Genomic DNA, 27,673 nt, shown 5'->3' on the forward strand with positions numbered 1-27,673 from the left:
AGCAACAGGCTACATGGCTTCAGCGCACAGATCTGACACTCTGCAATTTTTAAACCTCTGGAAACACCTATCATATAAAATATGATGCACATGTGTAATTGTGAATTGATACCATTTTTTAATTCTCAGTCTTCAACTTGAAAAGAAAGAATTTAATCATAGTAGAGATAGGGCTGATTTAAATATCTAAATTTGGGGGTTGAGAGGGCATGCTTCTGAACTACATTTCTGGTAGAAACAAGAGAAACTGAACAGGCTGGGAATTGAAATTCCTGTACAGGGAACAAGCAGCATAAGGGCATGTATTCTTTTCCCCAAGCAAACAGGTGCAAAGAGGTGGCCTGGGCATCCTCTAACTCTTGCTGAAGACCCTCTCACTACTCCTTCCACTCTAACACCCATACCTGCTATTTTTCCTATTACTGAGATAAAATTATCTATGCTTTAATATATGAGTACTTTCCAGCCCAGGAATCCCTTATTCTCCAATTTTCTTGAGGGTCTCACCTCAGAGCTTGTGTGTCACAGCCCTCACTCCCTGGCTGAAGCTACATCCTAACTCCATGTGCACCAGTCAAACTGCGGGACCTATCAAATTCCTGGACCCTTCCAGTCATTCCCAAGGTTCACCAGCACCTATTAGTGGCTTCTGTGTGAGTTTGCTATCTTACTTGGCCCTTCAGAGAAAGGTGATTTGGCTCCCAACTTTGAAAGTGATTGAAGATACCTATGTTGCACTTATGAAAACATTAGAAAACTGAAAAGAGGATAAGTTTAGGTAAGAAGGCACCTACACTAGCATTCCTCATATAAAGTGACTGAAATTCAGCAATACAGATCCAAAATTAGCAATGGCCAAAGTTAGCACTTGATTTTCCTCTTTTTTTCCATTTTTTCAGGAACATAAGAGTGAAAGCCAGTGTTGCCAAATTAGATCAAGGCTGTCTTGAGATCATAAAAAGACTTCAAAGTTGCCATAAAATATGTAGTTAGTGTAACAGAATTTGAAAATATTTTACATAATCAACTAAAACATTCAAAAGCAGAGAGAATCTTTTCTGAGGAGCAAAACAGATCGTCGTTCCAGCTGACAGCAAAATGGATTTTTTTCCCTAACCCATGGCTGCACATGTTATTGCTGTGACTGACTGGTTTTATTTTTAATTCTTTTGCTTTTATTCCTATACATTGAAAGCTGCTTTTACTGCTCTGTGATATCATCAGATGTTCAAGATTTAAAGTCTATGTCAGAAAAAAACCAAGAAAAAAACCCAAGAAGGCTTTCCATCTTTCACAATCTGATGTGCACCACCTCTCATTCAACAAAAGGTCTGTCAGCTCCATTATCAAGTACTGTAATAAGCTTAACTTTCCGTGTGCAGTTCTAAGCCACTTCCCATAGGAACTTCACAAATGCTTCTTTGTTAAATCTTGATTCAAGATTCTGGATTTTTTATCTGCAAACTGCGAGATGCTTCAAAATCTCTAGTACTGTAATCTTTGGTAATCAGATGAGTGACAATATAGTTGCAGCTGTGACGATCATGAGCATTTCATTACCATCTCACATAAGGAACAGAGCATAGGTAGATGTATGGATAATTTTACCCATCTAAAGAAAGAGCTATGTGCACCTATACCAAAAAACTATTACAGGGTTTCTGTACATTATCCAAAACAATCACTCTTTCTACATGATCCACATAATTAATTAAATCTCCGCGACCTGGGGAATTGAGTTCTTGTGTGATTACTAGTCCCTACAGCTTTCAGAATTGCCTTTAACTTTTAAGATCTTTGTAAAATACCACAGAGTATTTAGATACACCAGTGTGATTCAGGCAATTTGTAAATTTGAAATAGGTTTTGTCATGTATCTATCTCAAAATTGTTTACAATTCAGGTATTGTTATTTCTTTATTTGGCACTAGCAGTAACACAATTGCATGAACAGAGGTAAATGTAAGAGGGTGCACCTAATTTACAAAGTCCATTTCCCTTCTATTAGAGACTTTCCTATTTGTAAAATCAAATTAAATGGTATTATGCATTAGCAGAAAGTAATCAAATTGTACTTTATTCTACCAGAAAGACTACATTGTTGACCTTTGTATTTTGATTAAAAAAAGTAACAGGAATGCATGTGAAGAAATTCAGCAGTAATGTACTTGACTTACAGAATATTCAACTGCATTATAAATAAGTCAAATATGTAAAAACATTATTTTAAACTGTTATTTTTCTTTCTCTTCCCTTAAAAACATCCTTGTAAGATGTGTGCTATTTCTCTAATCTAAAGGTAATTTTTCAATTAAGATTATTTAAGAAACAAATATAAATAAAAAGCATTCTTCGAAGTTACTTTTTTCTATGCATGTTTGTACATGTATTTGCAGTTACAGTTAAATGCACACAAGTGCAAACACATAGCTGTTGGCAAATCCCTCTACATAAGATAAGGAAAAGATTTTGTGCAGATACAAAACCAGTGTATCTTTTAGGCTCTTTTACAAAACCTTTGCAAAGTCTCACTGGTCATAAATCATAGTTCATAAGAAAACAGGGTTTGCAAGGGGGATAGAGACATCTATGAATTAGGTTCCTTTCAGTTTGCAGTCTTTTATTAGTTTGAAGGTGTACTTGTATATTTATTGATTAAAGGACAAAATAGATATCTTTTTTCCTTATTTTTTCTTAGTGATAACATTGGATCAGATTAGTTACCTAATCCTCCTCATCTAATTATCTGACCAGAACACAGAAACCAAGTTCTGTTTATTTAAAATTGTTGAAGTACATCTAGGAAAAATAAAAACCTGATTTGTCTCTAAACTATTAAGAGATCATTTAAGTAGCCAAAGTGAAATCTGTGGGTATTATAATGTCTTTCAGTGACAGACAGAAGCATTACTTTAAGGATTTACAGGCAAAAATCTGATACTTCAATCCAAGATTTGGATGGGGTAAGCACGCTGGTTTGTAGCTGCTGAAATTATAACCCTAAATAAAGCACCTCTTTTTCAATGAAAATTCCCTATTAACATACCACTCTGCTTTCTCAGGATATATAAAAACTGCTCTAGTCTAAACAGACCCATGTTGACCCAGGATGAAAGAACTAAGTCCTTCACGGAGTCACTCCATATGTGCCACTGCTACCAAATTCAACACAACACACACCAGCCACTGTAATTCTAATTCTAATTGATGAGTGTGATGTAGATGACATGCACAAGTCAAAGAAATGGGAGTGAAACAGTAAATATATTGCTGCATTTATTCTTCCTTAAAAACGTAGTTTCAAGAAACTTTCCATTTAGTGCCATCTTTCTGCCTGGTCATCTGAGGTACACAAAAACCTGAAGGTTATCATGTTCTCAGTCGCAGTTCTGGATTCCTCTCTGTGACCAAGTTCCTAACACATGGGTGTAGCAGTGCCACTTTAGGACATCGTTATTTACAACCCCTGCTCCCCAAATCTGGATCTAGAAATAGCTTCCAAACTTTATTACACTGCTTTACCTCTCCTTAATATTAATAAAGAAAAAGTGATACACTAGATCAGAAGACAAAGTTTTGTACTGGTAGAAGAAAAGAAAAAGGGCCAACTGTAGGCTAACAGTAAAGGTTACATTCCACTGATCTTTTCTACCTCTTCGGTCAAAAGAGGTACAAACCTCCATTTCTAGGGAAATAGTAAAAAGCATAGGAGATGTAAAATAAACATAATTTGGGACTTGTTGTACCAGATCAGCAGCTCGTTTAAGTTAGTTACGCTATACATCCTTTTACTAGGCAGCACTCATTAAGTACTTAGATCTCCTCTCTTTCACTTTTCATAACAGATATGCTACCAGCAGAGCTAGTAGGCTAGGTTGTTAGAGACCTTTAACCTGTATTGCTGCTGAAATATAAGGAGTTTATTTTCATTGTGTTTGCTTTCAAAACAAAATGAAACTTTAAAAACCTGTGGTTTACCAACATGAAAATATAGCAATATCCAAGCAGCCAAAAAAACTTTACTTTTTTTCCAATATGTCATAGACAATAGTGTCACTGATTTTTAATGATATTTCAATGTAACTGCAAAAAGGAAGGAAATACAATTAATTCACATAACATTAGTTTTTTTCTCCTAAACAATAGTGAATAAATTAAAAAGAAATAGTGAAATAAGTGCTTGTGGCCAAAGGAAAAATTTGATGTGATAAATGTGCAGCATAAATAGCACCTAATGAAAAAAGCCATTGGTTGGCTAACCAAGAAATAGAAAGTTGTTTCTATGAGTATTTGTTAACATTTATTCATTTCCAATTGATTAAGGCCCAGCTTAATTTCAAATGAAAAAATAACACACATTTCTTCATCCCACAAATACACTGCTGTGATGATATTCAAGTTGTATTGATCCTTATGAAAATGATGGGATCAAAGTCGACTCACAAACTCACCACAAGATTTAACAAGGTCAATGACCACACTGCGTTGCTTATGAGGTTTATGTCTCTGAAACATTGTTCAGAGACATGGTGGAGCCTCCAGTCCAGAAGGTCTTCAAGAAACAGCCACAGAGCCACAGTGCACCTGACAGCCCCATCCTGAATGCAAGACTGTACTGGATGACTCACAGAGGTCCTTTCCAACCACAATTTCTATGATTTTTTGATCACACTATACAAGTAGTTTGGCTAATGTTCATGCTCAGTCTCTAATGTAGCAATTCCTAGATCTTTGATGAATTCTTACAATAAACAAGCTGATGAACAACTCTAATGTCATCCTTGACAATTTTGTTTCCTGGTTGCTTCCTAAACTTCAGGAAAGTGATTTTTTTAAAAAGCAAGTAGTTATTTTAGGATGTTTTCCCTGTATGTGAGTGAGTAGATAAGATACCTGACAGATACTTCAACTGAGAAAGTTCTCTTGTTTAAGTTGCATTAACCTAGGTACTTGAAAAGCAAGATGCATAACTAATGAGTTATTTAAGTAAACACAGGTAACAGACTGTGAACTGGTAGCATTGTTAACAAGTTGTTCAGTACCATTTAAGTTGGTACAAATAAAATTGAGCTACAATGTTCAAATTGAGCTACAGCATTTCAAATTTTGTTAGTATGGAAAATTTATTTTGCATTTCACCTTTATTCTAATATCCAGACATGGCAGATCTATCAGGTTCCAAAAGTTCCTGAGTTCCTAAACAATAATTTAATTGCTTCATGTATGATGTAAATTCTATTCAAGAAGTTCAAAAAAACCCCAAACCAAGCTGACTTGACCAAAAAAAGGAAAAAGTATTAATATCTTCAAATTACTGAAAATTGTTACAAGATTGTAAAACTGGACCATTATATCTACCTAATAAAATTCAAACATTCCCAGAATTTTTTAAGAAGTATCTGAACAGGTTGACATCATTATTTCATTATCAGCCGATGTATAAGTATGAACAGAAGAATCCAAAGAGCATATTTTTTAAAATAAATCATATATACAAAATTTGCTTTCCTGCATTATTCAGTACTTCTCTTTATCCACTTCTTTTCCTTTCTCTTTGTACTTACAATGTGGTACCTATATGTTCTTTGACATATTGTACTAAACTTCTGTATTAGGCACAATGTAATTAGAAATAATACGACTTAGTATGTATAGCTAAAAATTAGGCCACAGATGCCATATTAAAACAAAACACTTTTATTTAGGCAACAGTGAAGTAACATACTAATTTTAAAATAGGATATCTTAAACTACACCTTATTGTGCATTAAAAAGCAGATCACAAAACTGGGTCCTAGAATTTAGCAGAAATAAATTGCAACCGCAAACTAGCATAGCCGCTTTAAAATACGGTTAAACAAGAGTTTTGTATCATAACTGATCAAATGGAAAAAGACTTGGTAACTTCTTTTTCTTTTTGTGTTCTGTTTTCTATTGCTTAAGAAAAACATCAATGCTGCTTTTACCTTTCTAATTATGAAAGGGACTCTTAAATAATCTGCACTGAGAATACCACAATGTTTTATAAGACTGAACTTAAGAATGGCTAATGTACAGATTTTTAAAGTATACTGGTAATTGCAATTCAACAAATACAATAGTTCAGGGGCAAATTTGAAATCAATGCAAAAGTTCAATGAATTGAATAGGAAACTGGACTATTGCAACAGTGTGTTAATGTGGCTCATTATTGGTGTTTGTCAGAAAATACTAGATGTTTTAAAGGTTTAAATTGAACGAAGCCAGAACTAGATTCCTGCTAAATACAAGTTCCACAGTTGTTTTTATGAAGTAAATCTACCTCTGACTGCAAATTAAATGTTCTGTTGGGAATGGTATTCTCCACTGCAGTGTGAAATTAACAGATACTGTTTGAAATGAAAGACAAGACAAAAATGTAAAATGATAATACTTTCTTTTTTTTTGGAAGTTTGTGGGGCTTATCGAAATACAAAACCAAATGGCAATGACCTCAAGGTTCACAGTATGATCAAAATGACATGGCTTATATGTAACAAATTATTTGCACTTCACATCAGTCTTGAGCTGCAAACAACAAGTTTTTAATTATAATAATTTAAAAAATAGGTTTTAATCTGTGGTAGCTCACTGAAGAGATAGGAAGCACACCGTTTTCAATACAGGGGTTAATATACACACTGAAGGAGAAAAGGCACACTGAAGGAGAAAAGCTTTATTTTATTTTTTAAAGGTCATATCAAACAGGAAATACAAATATCACAAGTGAACACAAGCTTGGTCCTGGGTCAAATGAAAGTTCAGTATTATAACACAGTTTTCTAACTCAGTAAATACACTAAATGAATAAACAAGAATCTGAAAATGTATTTCTGGCAACACAGACAGAGGTGGTGGCAAATTCAATTTTTGTTATATCAGAAATGTATTTTATGTTTTGGTGCTCAGAAATGAGGTACATTTCTCCAAAGCCCAACTGAAGAACCTCTCTCTAGAGATAAAAATGCACAAAATTAAACTTTCTATTATGATGGATAAACTACTGCCAAGTTTCTCAGCACAGAATCAAAATATAGTAACAACCCAAGTCACAAAGTCTCTCACAGAATAAATTAAATTAAAATAACACTACCTGTGGATTTCTCTACAAGACAAACCAAGCCTGAAGGACAGTCCATCTCTGTTTTCTACATTTAGAACAACCAACCGGGGACAAACTGTGTACAATCATGATTCAAAAGTGTATCTACATTCAGCTTCCTTCAGCCGGCTATAAGACTACATTATTTTTAAGGGTTACAGGTGACAACTCACCTTCTACTATAACAAAAAGTAGACTGGATGTTTGTATCATTTCTTTGCTTAAAAAGAAAATATTTTATTATGTACTGTAGGACAAAGGATTTGCAACTACCTGTTATTTGAGAAATATGCTATTGCAGTAATTTATCTCACTGCATTTATCTTGAAGATGCATGGTGGTATTTCAAATCAACTTCTAAAGAAAACTGAGACAAACTGTGATATTTTGCTGATACCTTTAAGATTTTAAATATTGAAAAAGAACAAAAAGTGAAGAGAAAATGCTTCTGTGGGAAGAAAAAAAAAGTTCATAGGAAAGCAATACATTTATATACTTTTCCTTTCCTATGTATGTAGCAATAAATATATACAGTAATTAGAGAATATAATACCACAGTTCTGTACATACACAAGCATACATATATAGACAACATACATAACCACTAAAAATGGTAACAAAGACCCCTGGTTCTGTACACTTATCTATTAGTGTAAACATATTTCTCAGTGTTATTACTATTTGCATGCATTGGGTCATTAAAAGCACAAAAGAGAAAGAAATATACAAAGAATAGGAAAACATAGTAGTGTGAAGATTGATTCTGAGAACAAGTGAAGCTTGGAACTCCACAGCAATTAAATATAATTTTGAAAGACAAAATGAAAGCTATATTTATTAAATAGATATAAATTAAGAAAGAGTTTGCAAGCCAGTAATGTATGAGCATGAGGAAATTTTTAACTCAAAGATATATTTACTACCTGTTCCATTTGGTCTAGCCACAAGTGCTGCATTTATCCCACAAAAAAGTATTTCCTTTGTGAGTAATACTCTACAAAAGACATGGTGTTTTAAAAATAGATTTAAAAAGGCTAAAGTTAGGAAATAAATAGTTTTAGAGAGATCAGGCATTAGAGAGACTTCCTAATCCAAGTGAGAAGCAGAAATGAAATATTCTTTTGTTAGGAAGTACCCACAGTATGCTCATTCTTTATTATTTATATGACAAACGCTTCTCTCAATTAACTAGCAATAGGATGAGAGGAAAGGGACTGAAATTGTGCCAGGGGGTTTACATTGGATATTAGGAAAAATTTCTTTACTGAAAGAGTAGTCAAGCATTGGAACAGGCTGCCCAGGGAAGTGGTGGAGTCCTCATCCCTGAAGGTGTACGTGTGGCACTTCAGGACATGGTTTAGTAGGCATGGTGATGTTCGGCTGACGGTTAGACTTGATGATCTTACAGGTCTTTTCCAACTTAGCAATTCTATGATTCTACTGGGGAGAAAACTCAAGTGCTCTGATCGGATTTATCTGTATTAATCAGGAGAAAGATCTGATTCCCTTATAATTAAAAAAGTCTATTTTAAAAGAGAAAGCATATGTAGGCTAAATACTAAAACATTGCGTTTACCAGTATCTTGGAAAACTATTTTAACATTGTTAGCTGTATTTCATTTCTCAGAAAAGAATCATTAATCCAGGTATGAAGACAAAAATGCAACTGACAATGTTTTGTCTTGTGACTGCAAGACAGTATAAACCCTATCTTATTTCTAGTTGTAACAGCTACGCCCCATCTATACTGTTTAAAAATAAAACCCATATAATTCAAATACAGTTTGCTGAAACTACTTTTCATACAAGAAAATCCTTTTAAAAAAAAAACATGTATACTCAGAGACATTGAATACATCAGTAAATGATGAAAAAAGGCAAGATGAAAAAGGAACACACAATTTTAGAAAACCAAAAGACTATCTAACTAGAGAGCTCTTTTTCAATATTCAGCACTTTAAAGGTATCAGCAAAGTACCACAGTCCATCTCAGGTCCTTGTGCCAAGCAGTTAATCTGATAAGCTTTGTACGACTACTTTACTGCTAGCAATAGAGATTTTCTAAGTTAAGCAACATCCAGAACTACTAGGCAATGGAAATTGTACAAGGCAACTATTGAGACACCTGTCATCTTGTAGGTTACTTGACAGAAATTGTTATGAGATAAACAGATTCCCCAAACTGTGCTAAATACACTCCTGTTAATGGCAATTGGGGTAATTTGGGGTTTTTTTCAGAAATTTCTGCAGTGGTATGGCTGTACAAAGTCCTAATTTTGAACACTTCCTTTCAAAATATTTTCAAAATTTGGGTTTTTAGTTTTTTTTTTTTTTTTTTTTAGGGTGATGGTGGCATTTGATTTGTTTGGGATTTTTTTTGCTTGTTTGTTTGTTTCTTTTTTTTTTTCTCTTAGTGAAAGTGTACATTTAAAGCTTTCCTTGAAATGACCTTGTGCACACACAGACAAAAGCCACTGGTCTGGCTGTAAGAAACTAAAGCTTTAGGAACTTTTATCTTTCACTACTAATAGAACGCAGTTTTTAAGTAATTCTTAGCATATTTACTTAACATTACTGCAAGCTCAGACACTTAAAAGACCCAGTCAGTTTCACAGGCTAGTTTCATCAAATCTTTTAATCTTTGAACATAAGATCTCACTTTTTTGTTTCGGAATGCACAGCATTCTGCACCATTACAAACTTTATAAGTAATAATTTACTTAAATTCCCAGCACGATGGATATCAATAAACCCCAGAACGAGAGCATAAAATTGAAAAGACAGTTATGCAATTCTGTGTATGCTTGCTACCCTAACTCACTGCTATGCATCTTCACATCAACCTAATTCATTTGACACACAGTCTCCCCACAGCTGAGAAAGCCCAGCTTTCTTACTAGTTTTTAGTAAAAGCTTAAATACAAGTTTCCCTATGTTTAAGTAAAGTTAAGGTAGTGACACAAATCAACAAAAGGCAGGAAATGCAAACACTGACATCCGTGCTTAATTCAACATTGTTTAACAAAAGGGCAAAATGATATGTGGAACTAATGTCAGCTTTAATTTCACTCTGCCTGCGTTCATGGGCGAACAAGTTTTTTATCTCAAAGATTTTGCAAATTCAGTCTTTCCTGTCAGTCTAGGCACATTATAATGATTATTTAGCATTTAACAATGTGTTAGATGTAAAAAAACTTTGAAACTAAATTTCTGCATCCTAGCATGTTACACCGTAAACCCCAGCATTAATAAAAACCAATTTTTTAGAAAATTATGCCAGACAAGCATAAATAAAAATAGAATTCTATAACTTTCTCAGAAGAAAACAAACTATACTTTCTTGCATACACAAAACCCCACAAAATGAATCATTTTGCAATGTAACGTGAAATAGAGCTCTATTTTTCTCACAAGATATGAATAATTAATAAGCACATATACTTCAGTTCCTCTTGGTCTCCTGTCTGTCTTTTTGTACAATATATGAAACTATTTTTCTGGGCAGCAAACCATCAGAGAAATGAATGCTGCCAATGGCTGCATTATGAGGGTGTAGGGTTTTAAATTAATATTTTAGGCTTCAAAATAAACCTAGTATTTTAGTGTGTTTAAAAATGCTAATTAATATAAGCATATTTAATAGTCTTGCATACTCTCTTATTATAGACATGGAAAGCAAAAAATAAAGTTAATAAAATGATGAAGTTCATACTTTATAGACTTTGCTACCAGTACATGAAATGACCTCACACGTACATACATACATCATTAAATGCAGGGCAACAGTAACAATTTTTGCTATAATTATTTTTGTTATTTACTGCAATTATTGTTATTTTTCCTTAATTAATGTCTCTAATATTAACAATTTTTTCTAGAAATTAGCAGTATTTTTTTTCAGTTGAATTGCTAAGCAATTATGATCTTTTTCCAGAGGTCAAAATTCCAATAACTGGTCAGCATTGTTAAACAGCTTCAAAGAAGTTTAGAATCCTGCATCTGTACTCCATAACCATATACGTACTCTACCAAGCTGCAAGAAATCTGGTTACCAGCTCTAAATATGTTTTAAAAACCTAGTGACAATATGTACAATTACAATTCAAAATCGATGTCAACATTTTAATTTCCAAGGCAAGCACGATTACATGTTTCACCTTCAGAAATATCAAAAAAACCAGCACAGCTGTCTATGGCTGTATGCATCCATTCAGTCAGAGCCTCACAGAACTTCAGACACTACTTATCTACTTTTCACTGGAGCCTGAACAAATACGCCTGTAAAGCTGTAAGTCTTTGTAAGACACGAGAGACTATCTGAATGATGCCACAAGGAGTCAGGCATACGCTTCTCAGTTTCTCCTCTACTTGCCACCACAAATACAAAGATGCAGAGGACACAAGGTCTTTGAAAAGCCTCTGAGGAGGACAATGCTGCTTTTTTGTCTTTGTAGAAGACAAAAGCAAAGCACCTTCTTTGATAAAAGACTACAACAAACTGAGCTCGAAGCATTGTAAGGCCCTCACTTTCTGAACTTATAAGCACCACAAACAAATGTGTGAAATCCTTCACTGAAGTACCATGAAACAAATGAAAAATTGAGAACAAATGAAAGAGAAAGGAACAAGAGGAAAGGGTGATGTTGGCTCCACGTTGCAACACTCTTGTTAATCTAATCAGCATTCACTTGCTATCATATTTTTAATATAAGGCAAAGTTTTTACTTCTTCCTTACAAAGCATAAATTATCCTCATAGATTCAACACTGCTATAGTTTATTTTGCCTTTGCCTCTTGGATATCACAAGTAGATGAACACGCTTTTCAGGCTGGCATGCAGGGATATGCTGAAGATTATAATGATAATCAATTAGTCTACAGTAAAACCTAGCATCAACATCATCAACTGAAAGTTCTCCAAGTCCCAGTAACTGACTGCAATAATGTTGAATAACTGCAGAATCAACACATTAGTAACAGGTGAGCCTTAGTCTGTAGAAGTCAACAGAAGCTCAGTATGGTTGCAAAACTAATCATCCAAACTCTACATATATTCTCAATTAATTCACTCTGTGAAACACACTTCTACACTTTTCATCTAGGCATGGACACTACCTTTACCCTCTCTCCATTCTTTCATAGCGAGACTTTGGCTATCAGTTTCTTTGGTTCAGTTTCTTAGTGTGTAACCCTGCTTTTGAGTTTTCCTCTCAACAACTGCAGACAATGATGGGTGAAATCAGCTTGAGAAATTATCAGTCCTCAAGCTGTGGATTCCATTATTCTGATGATATTACTTTCTACCTGGTTTGTCAAAAGTCACAAGGGACAAAAGTGCAGCTAGTGATTCTATAATACACAAACAGATAGTCTCACATCCCACTGAGGTCTTGCACCTCTGAACCTATAGCAGTGACAATAAGTATATTCATTATCAATTTCTGTTCTACATACAATTTCCCGCCACGAATAACCAGCAGACAGTTCCCATTTCACTAATCCAAAATTCATCATGGTCAAGTGGTATCAAGCCCAGAACATCTATGTTGTCAACTTCGGCAAGATCCATTCTGTACATGCAAGTACAAAAAACTGCAGACCACAACAAACGGTGGTATAGCCCTATGCTCCCTCTCCTCTGCCATGGCTCAAAACTCCCAGAAGTGTTACAGCTGTATTGTGAGCTCACATTTGAATACAGTGAACATGGGACGAGCTGAACTCTGCAGACCAACATACCCTTGAATGTACTCATGCAAACCCCAGTGAAGTGCAAAATCTGAAGAGAGAAACTAAAAAATGAGTTTATGACCACTGGAAAGGTCATTTATCACTCTGGCATAGTATTTATTTATAAAACCTGTGGGATAAAAGGTTAAAATAAAAAAAGAGTAAATCAGAAACAAAATAAGCAGAGAACCTGAGATGCACATCTCAAAGATACAGTGTGTAAGTCCTATCGAAATGTAGGCATGCAAGTGGGAGACAGACATCCAAGAATTCGCTCTTATTGCAGAAATAAGTGTCTTATTTGTGGTCAGTATATAATTTGAAAAAAAACAAACAAAACAAGATAATCCAAAACAGGATCTGCAAACACACTCAAGTGCTAAGAAGTTTTCCTGTTCCAAATACAAGTGGTGCCTCTATGCAGCCTATCAGACAGAACACCTAATTCCTAAGATGCATCTCTCTATTCTACCACAACAGCATTTTTAAGGGATTATCAAGTTTATTCAAATTTATGGCCTACAATACGCGATCAATCTACACTCACAGTATGCTTCTAGAGCATCCAGTAATGCACAGGATTTTTGGATTTTCTCTCAAATGGTCTCAGTTCAAAGGGTACTCTACCCAGTCTGCCCAGCAACTCACAATTCTTTAAGGCACACTTTGCAGCACATACATTCACTGACTTTCATACTTCTATCAACAGATATTTTTCAGCATGCCAAACACTTTTTGTACGTTTCCTATTTTCATGGATAAAGGTTTTGAATTTTTTTATCTATACATTCCTAACGCTCTTATAAGAGTCCCTGTGCAAATCTAGTAGAGCTCAGTCTTTGGAAAAAAAAGATACTGGCATAGTACATACCATAGTCAGTGATCTTACAGGATACTAAATACAGCTCCTTCAGGGCCCGGCCTTCTTTGGCAATCACCTCCACACATCTGGAAGACAGACACAGTAAAATTACAGTTAAAAGACAATAGATCATTTTTAAATAGCAAAAGCACAATCCAAAAGTGTAATGTACTGTTTCTCAATTTCTTCATTTTGTGAATTGTTCCATACAATTCACTGAAAATGCATATGGCTACACATGTACATTATTTTACATTGAATGCTTTTATATCAATACTCCCAGAAGCCTTTGAATGTGCGAGTTGTTTGAAACATATACAGACAAGTTCGTTGGAAAACAATACACATGTGAATTTCTATTTCTTTATTACTGTGCAACTTTCAGAAGTTTCCATTGCAAGATTTAAGCTTTAAGAGTTCTCTTTTAGGGAAGAACTGTAAGTGCACTGTAAAGAGGACAAAAAATATGAAAATGTTATTTTAAATTAATGTTCATATTTCTTCATTGAAAATTGCAAAAGCCAGCATTCAACAGGTCATGAAATGCTACATGCCACCGGTGTTCCAATTTGGTGCTAGAGAAGATTGTATAGATGAGCAGACAGCTCATTTCTTTGTCTTGTCACAGCTACAATGAATTTGCAATGAAACACTTCAGTTTCTGTGTTAATTTAATTTGATTTCTTGTAAGAAAATTACAACAAAAACTAAAATGGTCTTGTAAAATAAGAGTTTATTATATACTTGTGAGCAAGTCTATATTGTTGTTTACAAATGCATTGTTCATAGTGTATCACTGAAAAATACGGTTCATAGAATATGTTTTCAGTTCCATTACGGTAAAATGCACCACTGTTCATTAGAACAGCCAACACAACTACTGTGCTATTCTCTGTAGAGATATTCTTAAAGTGTATCTTATAGGATAAATCATAAGAATTTCTTCTGATTCAATATATTCCATTTTCAGATCAATTACTCAGTCATCTACTCTGCCTCTTAAATAAACCCTCTTGCAGTATACAAAACTAAATTACTTGCCAATTTTGAAAAAAAATAGGAATTGCTGAATTTGTCATGGCTTTTGGAAAATACAACTACACCTCAGGGACCTTTTTTGAAACTCCACTCACCAATACCAATAGATTACCTCCCATGATTTAACTGCTGATGCTGCCAATTCCTAACCACCTAATTCTTATAGCTTACAGTAACACAATAACTGAATGATAGCCCTTCATATACATTTCTCGGCTCTCCGCTTCCTTCTTCTAAAATCAAGAATGAAAATTCACTACTACTAATAAAACAGCATGCCTTTAACCAGAGTAACTTAACCGTAGTTCCTTTACCACTATTATAAATGTTCAGCCCTTGGAAACTTTGAGACCCTAACAGAAAGTTTTTGCAATGCTTGTCACTGGGGAATGGTTACCTTACTTTATGTATACACAAGGAAATGAAAGAAATGGTAATATGGTAACTTCTGACATGGAAGAAACACAGAGTCAGTCTTCAGATTCTATACCTGTTTGAACTAACCGCTCCTCTGCTGAAAAAATTAGCAAGCATGACAGTTAATTTTCTTCTAGAAATTATATCAGGACTATGGTTGTAATATAAACTGATCTCAGAATTATGAATTTTCTTGAGATTGTTTCCCTAAAAATTTGGTAAGATTTGGAGCATAAAACACATCCTACATATGTGCGAAACAACTTCTTTTCTTGTAACACACAATTTTGAATGAGATACTGAACTTTGTTAACTTAGATCAAATAGGCCATGAGATTTTTTGTTATTTATTTCAGAAAAATAAGTCCTAATAATGAGATTTTATTGCTAGTATTAGTAATATGAATAAATAGCAAATTATTACCCTGTATTTTATTAGATAGTATGTTCACTAGACATTTCAGCAAATAGATACAATTGGATGGACACTGCAGTAAAAAGAAGCTCTTATTAATTTTATTGCATATATCATTTAGCAGAGTACTGAAATTACAAAATATTTCTTACCTTGGATAAATATTCTAAACCTAGAGAACTATTTTGAAAATTTTATCTAATGAATTTACAAGTTTTCAAATTATTTCTGATAATTTTTTACTGAGACAATTAGTTGACTAAAAATACAACATAGCAATGTTTTTCTTCTACAACTTCAGTTACATACATTTTCAGTCAATCAGGGTTAAATATGCATTACCTACACGTAGACATATCTGCATGTGCATCCTTCAGTACTACTTGTACACTTAAATCTCAGGTTGTTTGTCATTCTCTGGCTTTCAACCAAATTGATTCAGCTGTAAAGAATGGAAGTTATAGTTTCTTTCTATCCTCCCATAAGAGTGCAACTATATATTTACAAGCTTGTCTTAACAAATAAAGATTGCTAGAAATGCAGTGTTCATGAAGAAATTTTAGATGCAGTCAGTAACTTAATTCCAGGAGCAAAGGATAAAAGTATTCGCCTGTATGGTTTTATAACTATATCCTTTAATCCTTCCAGACAGTGCCTGTTCTAAGGGTTAAAGTTTTTTCAAGTGGCCTGAGTGACTCCAATCCTGTTCTTAGTGACGTCTTGTACTCTAAATGCAATACAGTTGATTTTCCCATAAAGGGAAAAGAAAACCTTCACAGTTTTTAGTTATTTCCATTAAAGAGAAAAAAAGAAATACAAAAAATGTTGCTTTGACTTAATCTTTTTTTTTTTTTTAAATACTAAAATCACCTAAGTTCTAAAAGAATGAAGTAACGACATATCTAATTTGGAGAAGAAATAATTAAATGTAGCTGAAATATTGAATTTATAAGTTTTTCCTGCCTTCTATAACTTCTGTAAGTCAATCTATTTTCAGTTTTAATTTATGTTACCCTTTTTACAGATCATCCCAATGTAAATAAAGTTGCAGAGACAGAAGGAACACTTTATATAGTCTTAGCTTCTGCTCTCTACAGAGTCACACAATAAATAATTGTTAGTTACAACTGATTTCTTTACAACATAAGGAAAATTCAGAGTATTTCTGTACTTATTACTTTTACCCTTTAATCTTCATTCAACATGACAGCAAAGAAAAAGGTTAAAGGAACAAAATGAAATTAACCTTTTCTAGAAAGCAAGGATCAAGTCATGTTAATTCTGTTGTAATAATCCATCAAAATTATATCATATTATTGCCATATTTACCGTTGAAAGTCTTTATGTATATAATGTTTCTGTATTAGATAACCAAGAAACCTAATCTTAAACACATCAGCATATGTATGTATGCATCAGCATCAGTAAATGAGGGAAGCAAAGTTCTTATTTAAAGTAGTAGCAAATGACAGAAGTTCACAAAACAGATAGTTAGGCGGTGAAAAGCTTGGAGACTAATCCCTGTCTGTAAAAGAGTCGATGTGATGCCTCGTGGACATGGTAACAACAGATGCAAGCCAAGGCAGAGAGAAGATAATTTTAAAATCTCTTAACCCAAGGTTACCAAATAGCCTTTCATCAGCTCATCCTACTAATTTTAAGAACAAAAAGACATGCAAAATCTAGATGAAGCAGTGAAAGTTACAGGGACACGGATATTTCTTTCATGTTTTTTCTCTGAATGTAAAATATAAACATAATTATCACACAGCTTATTACAAAAAAAAATGAGACAATGTTTCATCAGCCAAGAGATAAAGAAATAAGGGATAAAGAAATTAGAGCTTTGATAATTACAAGTCTGCATCAGATCTGGCCAAAGCTAAAATTTCTTCACTTCCTACTTTTTAAATGAATATTATTTAGAACCTCATAAGACATGGTTAATATGAAACAGAGTTACGAGACCACAGATTTTTCTATGACAATTAGAGGTTGCCCAGGAGCAATATATTAAACATATTAACATTTCAACATACCGAAGTTCATTATATTCAGAGACTAGTAAACGTAAGATTGCCTCTTTCTGTTACAATTTCTAAAAATGTCTTCCTACTTGAAAAACTAAACAAATCTCAAGAAGAAAAGTACTTATTCATAATGTTGCTAAAATTCCAGCAATTAATATCAGCAAAAAATTCTCTGGGTAACAAAAACTATGGAAACGTACTTGCATATGCTGCTCTTCCCACCTGGTCTGTATAGGTGACCAGAAAAATTACATATCTATACAAAAATTTACTGGTATAAGCTTCTCTGCAAACAAATTTCTTCTTCAAAAGTAACAAAACTGCATGACTGAGACACAGATATATATTGATAACTTCAAATTTGGGCCCATCAGCCTGACAGGTCCCACATAAATCTGTGTAACGAATTAACAAAGTCAAGGTTTCTGGCTCTCCATGATGCAAAAAAAAGTAAGAGCTTAAAAATATTTGGGAAAAAAAGACAAATTGGAAAATAAGTCATTTAAAAAAAGTCATTGGAAAAAAAGTCATTTAAAACCCTTTAATTTTTTTTTATCTTAGCAACCAATCCCTACATTCTTTGACTTAAATGAAAGTATAAGGTTAATGAATTAAACGAGGTAAGCTTCTACCTATAAGAAAAGAAACAAAAGAAACTAGAGTTATGGAAAATAAGTGTCTTTTTGATACACATATATAGCTCTTATAGTTTTGGTCTAATTCTAAAAACATTGGAAAATCATATTTGTGATGACAGAGGAATTAATGAGAAAATATGACTACAATATTTGTGGTATAAGTGCTCCTGGGAGACCTTGTTACAGTTTGAGATGCTCTTCAGCCCTGTGCAAAGTTAATTGGAGTTGCGGTATACTGGTTAAGAGATCACAAGTTGAGGAAGTCAGCTTCCCTCACCATACAGTGGGTGAAAACACCAAACATTAACATCCAAAATATTAACACACACCCCAGATAATATTAAAAATGAACACAAAAATGTTTACATGGCTTCTTTGCATTTGACTGGCATACATTTATTTGTCTCTAAGCAGTAAAGTGAACACCTTTCTGTCCTTCAAAACAGTGTAACTAAGACAGACCACTACTGGCAACTGAAAGGGAGCTAGGAAAGAACAAGAACACAAAATACACAACAGAAAACAGAAACCTTTCAAAAAGACATATATAGCGCTCTTAAAAAATCAGTGTTTCACAGGTTAAATTCAGGCAGAAAATAGTAGCTGTGTATAAAATAATACTGTCATTGGTTTTGATGACTTAAACATTGCGGTGGAAGGCAATAATGCATTACAATAACTAAGTCTCTTCCAAAACAAAACCTCTTACTACAGAAGCACATACAGAACCTGAAGAAACTGATATAATCTGAGGACTTCTGCACTCAGGAGGAATTATTTGAAGGCTAAAATAGTAAAAGGACTTTTACTGAGAGATCCATAAATCCTTGTAAAACCTCATAACAATAAATTATGAACTTCACACACTGACATGTATTCTTAATTCAGGATTTTTTTTTATTGATAATTTTATTTACACTATGAACAACATATCACTTTCAATATACTTGCTTTCTAATATATCATAGTAATAAGAAATATGATTTTTACTTGTCTTTCAGTAGGGAGGTATTCTTTAGAAAATCAATGTGATTTAAAATTAAGTTCACCAAACAGTTTTGTCACTTACAGCACAGAAGAACACATGCCTTTTTTTTCAGACTGGACCTCACAAACTACAGAGGTGAAGGGAGGCAAGTCCCACTCTGTCTGCTTTTGTGCTGAGCTAGTCAGATGCAAGTAAGCTCCAATCAGAGCGCTACACAGATAAATTAATCTTCACTGTGCTTAAGCTATTACGCCTGGTATTTCAGCAATAAATATCTATTTTCAAACATTTATTAGTAGTCTTATCTAAAATTAAATGCCTTTTTAATTCCTATTACCTTGACTGCATATAAACCCAGCAAGCATTTAGGTTAAGAAAGGAGAGATTTAGCAAATTGTTTAATTCCACTATAGGAAATTTACATTTTGTAGTATTCCAGGTTCCTTTCTGACTTGAAGGAACTAGATACCATAGTGGATTTAACAGAAATAAACAACGATGAAAAATAATTTTATTCTAAAGCCTCTGCGGATCTGATTTTTTTCAACTCAAATCATGCTGAAGTCCAGAAGACAATTAAATAATATCTCTTAGTTTTTTAAGAAGTTAGAAATACTTTAGAATCCAGATTTGAAATTAAAAACCCTATTTGATATAGCACTTCAAATACAGTTTCTTAAATCCATTGTGGTAGCCTGTTTACTGTCATAAGCAAAACCAAGGAACTGTTAATTACCAGCAAGCCAATGAGCATTATTATGTTTTATGTTATAAAAACAAAAAATGGCTTTCTTCCTGAACTGTTTCAGTTGTGCCTTTTCATGGGAAAATTGGTAAAGTACTTATTTTACAGGCATGATACAGTTGGATTACTCTGCTGCATTAGGGTGCTGGTGTAGAAAAGGCATTGCTTACATATATGTTCCCTCTTCACACAGTTAATGTCACGATTGATTTTCCTAAGACAAGCGTAAAGGTACTGATGATAATGTTATCTCCATGCAAACCCGAAACGTACATTGAGAAAATAATGCCTGCACAGTAGCTATAGACAGGATCAGGAGTCAGTAAATCATAGATTCTATGCACATAAACAAATATCTGTGTATTCAAACAAGATATTCAATGTCCCACTGCCTCATTTAAATTTACAGAAAGTGTACTGCAGTGTAAAGAGAGGGAGTGGTGACATTCAAATGTTGAATATGTTCTGGTTGAATCTTTGGTGAAATGATTAGTAATTGATGCTGCACACGGAAAGTTCAGAGACAGATCACAACACATGCTGCAATTTCAGAGGAATGGAAACGAGAAGAGACAGGATAAGAGAAACCTGAAGTATTGCTATACCTCTCTCTCCCAACACAGAAAGACTGGGCTTTGGGCAGGGTACCTTTACTTCTTCCTGGCCTTTTAAAGAGTATATTTACATGCTTCAGGTATCAAGATTTATCCTGGAGTTACAGTGGTCTCTGTTTTGATAGACTTTCTTTTTTCTTTTTTTAAAATAGTCTTGTGCCATCCCATTAATGTCTAATACAAAGAGTAAGAGTATTCATAATCCATTTGCGTTTATTGTTCCAAATTTAATAGTAAAAATAAGAAAAAGGAAATATACTGCCGTGCTCTAACTTCCCAAAAATGTGCTTTTGACTGTACTTTCAGAATGGTTGGATAAACTTTAAAATACTCCTATAAAAATGAAAAAACTTCATGTGGTATTTTGAAAATAAAATATCCTGTGTACTTACGACGTCAACAAGAACTACATACACTTGAAAGATTTCACCACATTAACTGTTTGATTTTCATACCACAGAGGCTGACAAATGCTTCACCAAGCTTTGCATATAGGCAGCTAAACTAATCTATTGAGATTTACTCTTTCAATCTCCTTTGCATTACTGACTTTGTTCTAATTTGTTCTAATCCAGATAAAACCATAAATTCTACTGCCTATTCTTTAAAGACTCCCCTTTCCTGAAATGACAGTGCAGATCATCGTCAATGGGCGATGTGGACTGAGCATCGAGTTCATCAAGACTGCTAAATTTAAGAAAACAGCAAAACCTCTTCCTCAGTTTCTCCTTTACTAAGAGAAAAAACACTCTACAAATCTATTTTTTTAATTGTACTGAGGTGATTAAATATTGGCAAAGGCTTGATTCTGTGAAAAAATAAAATCCCTATAAAAGTCTGATAAACATTCTCAATCCTATTGCTAGGAGCAGTAGCATTGTTAAGAGTCATCATGACCTAAATTTATATGAGATGAACAAAGCTTATAGGGAAATGTAACCTCTTTCATTAGAGGGTAAAAAAATTATAGGCTTTTTAAGAGGACACAAAGAAGCTTTTTGCAAAACAGTTCTATCAACAGATCTACCTTTCCCCTCTAATGCTGAAGGACACTCGAGTTTGTAGAGAATATCTGCTTATATAAAATTAAGATAGAGCAGCAGAAGAGCCAAGATAACAAAAAAGGAAAAAAAAGTAAATCCAGTACTCATAATTCATATATCTTTGGAACTGATTTGGGGTCTAATTCTCCTAATACTTAAAGAATTACAGCAACTTGGTAGAACTGTTACATTAATTTAGTGCTGCTGATATTAGTAAAATTGACAGGAAAAAAGGATGTTCAATGCATTTTTGCGGAAATGCTATGAAAAAAAGAGATTAAAGAATGTGAACAATAATTTGATTCTACAGTTCTCAGGCAAGACTAAGGTCTCACCCAAAGAATAGCAACACATCAAAACTTGTATGTGAAATTGATATAAATCATACATGATATACTACTAGAATTTTTTAGCATACCAATTTTAGCTGATGAAAAAACCCTTTATGCCTACTAAAATCTTAAAAGTCTTGATTTGTCAAGAAGTACTACATAAATCCTGATAAGAATCCCAAGGTTCTTAGAAACTTTACATTAGCCTAGTGAAAATGCACTGAGATAGCAGACTTTTGCAAAAAAAAAAATGCTTAAAGGCAAATTTCAGAACCTCTTCATGACTTGTTTTCCATAGGGCTGTCTGGCTAGCATTTCTGTCACTGGTACACTGCTTGGAGAAAGCAACAACAACAAAAAAGCTTGATGGCACCATCTGTGCTTTGCATGGAGTAAAATTGACTCCTTTTAGCTGAGAAAGATACTAGCAAAAATATGTATTAGAAACAGAAAAAGTAGTATTTCTTTCTATGTGTCATAATCTTAACGGATGGACAATTGTATTCTGTAAGTATAGATTTTAATACCACCTACTAATGCATGAACTTCAGATAGTATTATTTAATTCTTAAAAGTTCTTAACAGAATAACTTTATATATTATCTAACTGGAAAATAATCTGGCTAGACAGAATACTAGGATATACCAAGACCTTTAAAACAGTACTGAGAAAACATAGCAGGTTTCAGTAGCTGGAAAATTCATAACTAAGCAACTACTGATAGAATGAAATGAAGGAGTCAGTTATTTTTATTCCTGATTTGAAGTATCACAAATAATCACAAAATTAGTCTAAATTGTTGTAGGTAAAGATACAAGAGTTTCAACTGGTGGGATATTTCACAGTTAAATTTTAAAGTAAAACTAAATCTTAAGAGATATTATACCTAAATGAAGGATTTGACATGTATGTCATTTGTGAAAATAAACTTTACTAACCAAGCCTCAAGGTTGACTCCTGTGATCACTTTGAATCTCACAGAAAATGCAGTTTCCCAGGCAGTTTTGCAGCAACATGAACTGGCTTTCACATCTCAAACATCTTTCCAAAATTCAGAAGTCCAAAGGCACAAGATTATAAATTAGCTTTAAATAATGTGATGACAGTTGCTTTAAATAAGAAGATATAAGTAAAGAAAGCTTTTTCAATGTCTCTTGTCTTAAGGTCCCCTGACTCTTCTTGAGATGGTTTTGATTTTGTTAGGACATTGAGAATGCTGGTAATTATTTATATTTGATGTCTAATAGCATTGTTCATATTTTTGTAAAAGAAGTATCACTCAGTGTTATCTGGCTGCAGTTGCATCTGCAGACAGTGTCACCTCATTGGCTACCCCAAGAGCTATCTAGTTGTTAAAATGTAAAATGTAACTGCCACCCTCAAGATAGGAGAAAAAAAATGAAGGACAAGTACAAGGAATTTGATTGAAATTTTATGAATTTGATATTTTTTTTCCTAATCTATTGGAAGCATTTAACAAACCATTACACCCAACAGTTCATTATTATCTTCTAGCCGAGTTTCTCTGTTCATTGAGGTAAATATCTTAAATCTTGACAGTCTAAGTGTAAAAGTCTCTCTGGCAAGCCTCAGCTAACTTTGCACGGAAACATAACAAAAATAGTCATCTAATTCCTTTACAGCATCAAGGCTATGACAATGATTATTATGTTCAGCTGCGAGACAAGTAGAAACAGCTTCAAATGATTTCTTAAATTGATCCAACTGGACCCACAAGGGTGCAACTGTCCAAACCATTAGAAATTATGTAGTCAATTAAAATCTACATATTCAAAAAGCCAAGGAAATCTACATGGGTTGTATTTTTGCCTCTCTAGAGAACTTGGGAAAGATTTCTGTGATGTATTCATAACTCATTACAGATAACTATCATTCCATGGAATTCTTAATGAACTCTTATTAATAAAAAATTAAAAAAATGTAGGAAATCACTTAACTGAAGATCTGTCTTTCCCTACCTTACTGTATTAATACATTTACACTAGAGTTAGAGCAAGCCACATTTATTCCATTCACAACTTTAAAAATATTCCTTTTAATTCTAAATATATTGTGTTGAAGTAAAAAACGTTGCTGATCATCAAGTCTTTCCAAGGAAATGACAGTGTTACCACATTAGTCTTAGCTCTAAAAATTGCTAGTCACTTAAACCAGGTCAAATAGAGTTGGAATTGCCCGTCTCTCTGTGTAAGAATTCATTTGTGCGTAACAGTAACACAGGAACATTTCTTCACTCACCAGGAAAGTTGGGTAGAAAAACAAAGTAAGTATATGTGTCCTGATAAGAACAGTGAGGGGGGGTGGCGCTGGAAAATGTTATATATTTTCCATATGTGCAACTTAAAAAGAAATCACTGCAGGAATAGTTCTAAGACTACATAAACTCACTTTGCACTTTTATTTCCACACAGCTAAGCAACCCAGACAGCAGAAGCATGCCAATGGTCAGCTGGAACAAACATGTCCATCATACAACACAATGTTTCAGGTTATTAAGAAATTAATTCAAAGCAGACACTGTTTGCCGAAGACCTGATACCCATGGTATTCCAAATTCTTGTGGCTGCCACCACATTTGCTGTACCTCATTAGAAAAACTGTAAGAAACAGTAAGCATATTCTGAACTTTAAGAATAAAGACTGTCAGATGGCACCTCATTTTCAGTGCCATCCATGGTGTACTATTAGTAAGATACTCACAGGTTATACTGACAAAGATAATAGGAAAGGATTATGCTCTCACTCTCTCAGTGCTGATTAAATTACTAGTTTTCAGGGTTCACATGGAAGCGTCAAGTAATTCCTGGATTTCTGGCAGAACGCATAAGGAGTTTTCTACTCACTGCTAGACATAATCTAGTAACACTATGAATTCAAATTATCATCTGGATAAATGTCTTTATATTCTTACTAATCTGCCTATATCTGAGACAGACACAAGCAAATTTGAGTTCATATTTGTCTTTAGATCAAAAATTTACAGGAGGGCTGAAAAGTTGTTTTCTAAGTGCAGTACTGGAATTGCATTAGGAGGTGGATGAGCAGTCAAAGCTGTTCACACAGCACAAGCAACGTGTTCACTTTCACATTTCTTTGAAAGTTGAGTTTCTACCTGTTGCTTCAATTTCATTTTTTGTCTGGTACCTTTTACTTCAGCATCAAGTACACAGGATGAGTCTCGTTTAGAGAGAATGACCCTCCCCACGGAAGAAAAATTACACTTTTCCATAAATCATAAATACAAAATTATTTGCCATGGCAAGTAGTTTTGAATCTGTAAGTCAAGGTATCGATCCTGAGTGATGTGGCCAACAGCAGTAACAGGCCTTCAAACTGTCTCAATGACAAGTTTAGTTACCTCCACTACTGGTAACTTCAAAGTGTTGACGAGATCTTAAAATATTTCCTTTACTAATTAGCATCACACATGCTTATGGAAATGTGTTTTAGTTAAGTTAATGTTGGTCTTGAGCATACGAGGAAACATATACACAGTGATTTGACAGACTAAATCTCTTGCTTGAGGCCAGGAGTGGGATGAATTAACATTGTTAAACTGCTTGAAGATAGGATACCAGTTTAATCTAAAACAAATAAATAACTACCAAATTGTGACACAAAAAGCAGAGCCAGACGCTTCATATTCACATTCTAGACAATTGCTGCAGAGTTGTATTTACAAAGTTTCTGTAAGGAAACTCCATTAACACGTGGTATTCTAATGCCTTCTTTTTCGATTTCAGCAACTTTCGGTTCAATCTTAGGTATAGAAAAGACTTCACTTATTATTTCCTTCTTGCATCAGGATGAGTTCTTCACATATGTAGCTGAACATCTGTTCAGTATTTCTACTAGTTTTGTTGAAAAGAAGATGATAGTAGCTCTGCTTACTTCCCCCGTAGCAAAACCAAGTGGGAGTATCAGTAAGCAGAGCTCATCTGCCTTGAGATCTTTCTCCTCCATTGATTTTAATATGATCACTCTCTCCTGTTTGACTTCTTTGTGTGGCTCTGGCAGAATCAGTCACTCTACTTTAGGTGCCTCAAGATGTGATTTCATCCATCCTCATGATGAAATAAAGTCTGAGCATCTCTAACTCCATCCCCTCTAATCTACTGAATAAAATTTACCTACTTTGTGACAGAGTCTGGGACAGCAGCAGGACTTAACCTAGATCAGTGCAAATGAATATTTCTATGTTATGTGGAGCAATCAGCTAAGTCACAGATCATGAGATCACAAAGATAACAGGTTATATGTCACAGGAGAAGCAACATCATATCCTTCCCTGAGATTACATCAATCTATAACAGACCCCAAAAGACTAAAAGAATATATAACTTGGGCTGTCTCCAGTCATATTTTTCAGTTGAACAGGTTCACAATCTAATATGTGGTCAAACAAAATGGTGACCATCAGGAGTTCAAAAGCAGATAAAGCATTTGTAGTCATACCTTTAACTGCTAATTCAGTCACCAATAAATTAATTTTATAACTTGTAAAGAAGTTTTTCAAATATTTGTTTCTTACGAATATGTTGTCTACATATTTTAATCTTACAAAGTAAGTTTTTTCTGAATCTTTCAAAAGTGCAAACAGTGCAGAATGTGACTGACTCTTTTCTAGTGGAATTTTCTTATCGGACTGTTCTTCATTCCTCGTTACAGTTTGTATTTTCACTTAAAACTCTGTAATTGATGAATCTTGGCTCACAAAGATTTCCTTCCATCACATGATACAGTTTGAAGTAGAAGGATATGCTCATGTTAAGAACACTGGTTCAGCAAGGTACAAGAAGGAAAAGATCATTGAATCGTATTTAAATTTCACTTGAATGACCTCCAGATTAAGGTTAACTTGTGTGGCTAAAGATATAGATATTTCTGATAACATAAAGAGTCAGCTACTATCACTGCAGCATCAAGACCTCTGAACTCTCTATTAAACAGAGTGCTCTACATTTAACTAAGTCAATAAGCAGCCATCAATTTAAAAATTATAATGATTATGACATGATTATTATGATTATGACATTGCTGTCTTTTTGATCATGTTTAATGCTAAGTTTTTCAGAAAAGTTTTTTTAATGTACTGTAAATATTTAAAGGTTGAAATGTTAGGCCTTCAAAGTTGTATTTAAAAATATTTTAATGCATTAACGTTTCTAATTAATAACATAGATGAAAACATAATAGATATATAGAATTTGCATATTTTCTATACTTCTGTTAATGTAGGATTTTTCTTCTTTTTCTGTGTGCAAGAATATGAGAACACTGCTAATAACATTACAATAGCATATTGTCTGCAGATACAACTGGGAGAGGAAGCGATTTTACAGGATCTAATTTCACCCCTCACTGTCGCTCCCCAAACAAAGCACTGCCATCTGGTCTATGTAAATTAGACATACATAATGTGCATATAAGCCAGTCCATAAAGAAAGGCTAGTTTTCTCCTAAGGAGAAACCCCTAAATGTGAACACAAACTTTTTCATGTCTGGGATGGATATGGTTGATGTCACGCTCCGTCTACAGCACAAAGAGCTGCAACTAATGTATTATACTAGTTGACAAGAAATGTTTTTTGTAGCACTCAGCTTTCATCAGAAATAATTAATTTCAAAAGTATATGACTTTCAGTCACGCTCACTCGGACATTCTATAGGATTTTATAA

At 33.9% G+C, this 27,673-nt stretch overlaps 1 protein-coding gene across 1 annotated transcript in view; it reads right to left on the bottom strand.

Moving 5' to 3' along the window:
• FBXL17 (F-box and leucine rich repeat protein 17) overlaps positions 1-27,673 on the bottom strand; it is a 272,702-nt gene that overhangs the window by 78,292 nt on the left and 166,737 nt on the right. The window contains exon 7 of the mRNA XM_054054142.1: positions 13,722-13,798. Coding sequence (XP_053910117.1) covers positions 13,722-13,798 — 77 coding nt within the window. The remainder of the gene's footprint in view (positions 1-13,721; positions 13,799-27,673) is intronic.

The sequence above is a fragment of the Cuculus canorus genome, chromosome Z (genome assembly GCF_017976375.1).
Source record: "Cuculus canorus isolate bCucCan1 chromosome Z, bCucCan1.pri, whole genome shotgun sequence".
Classification (NCBI taxonomy): domain Eukaryota; kingdom Metazoa; phylum Chordata; class Aves; order Cuculiformes; family Cuculidae; genus Cuculus; species Cuculus canorus.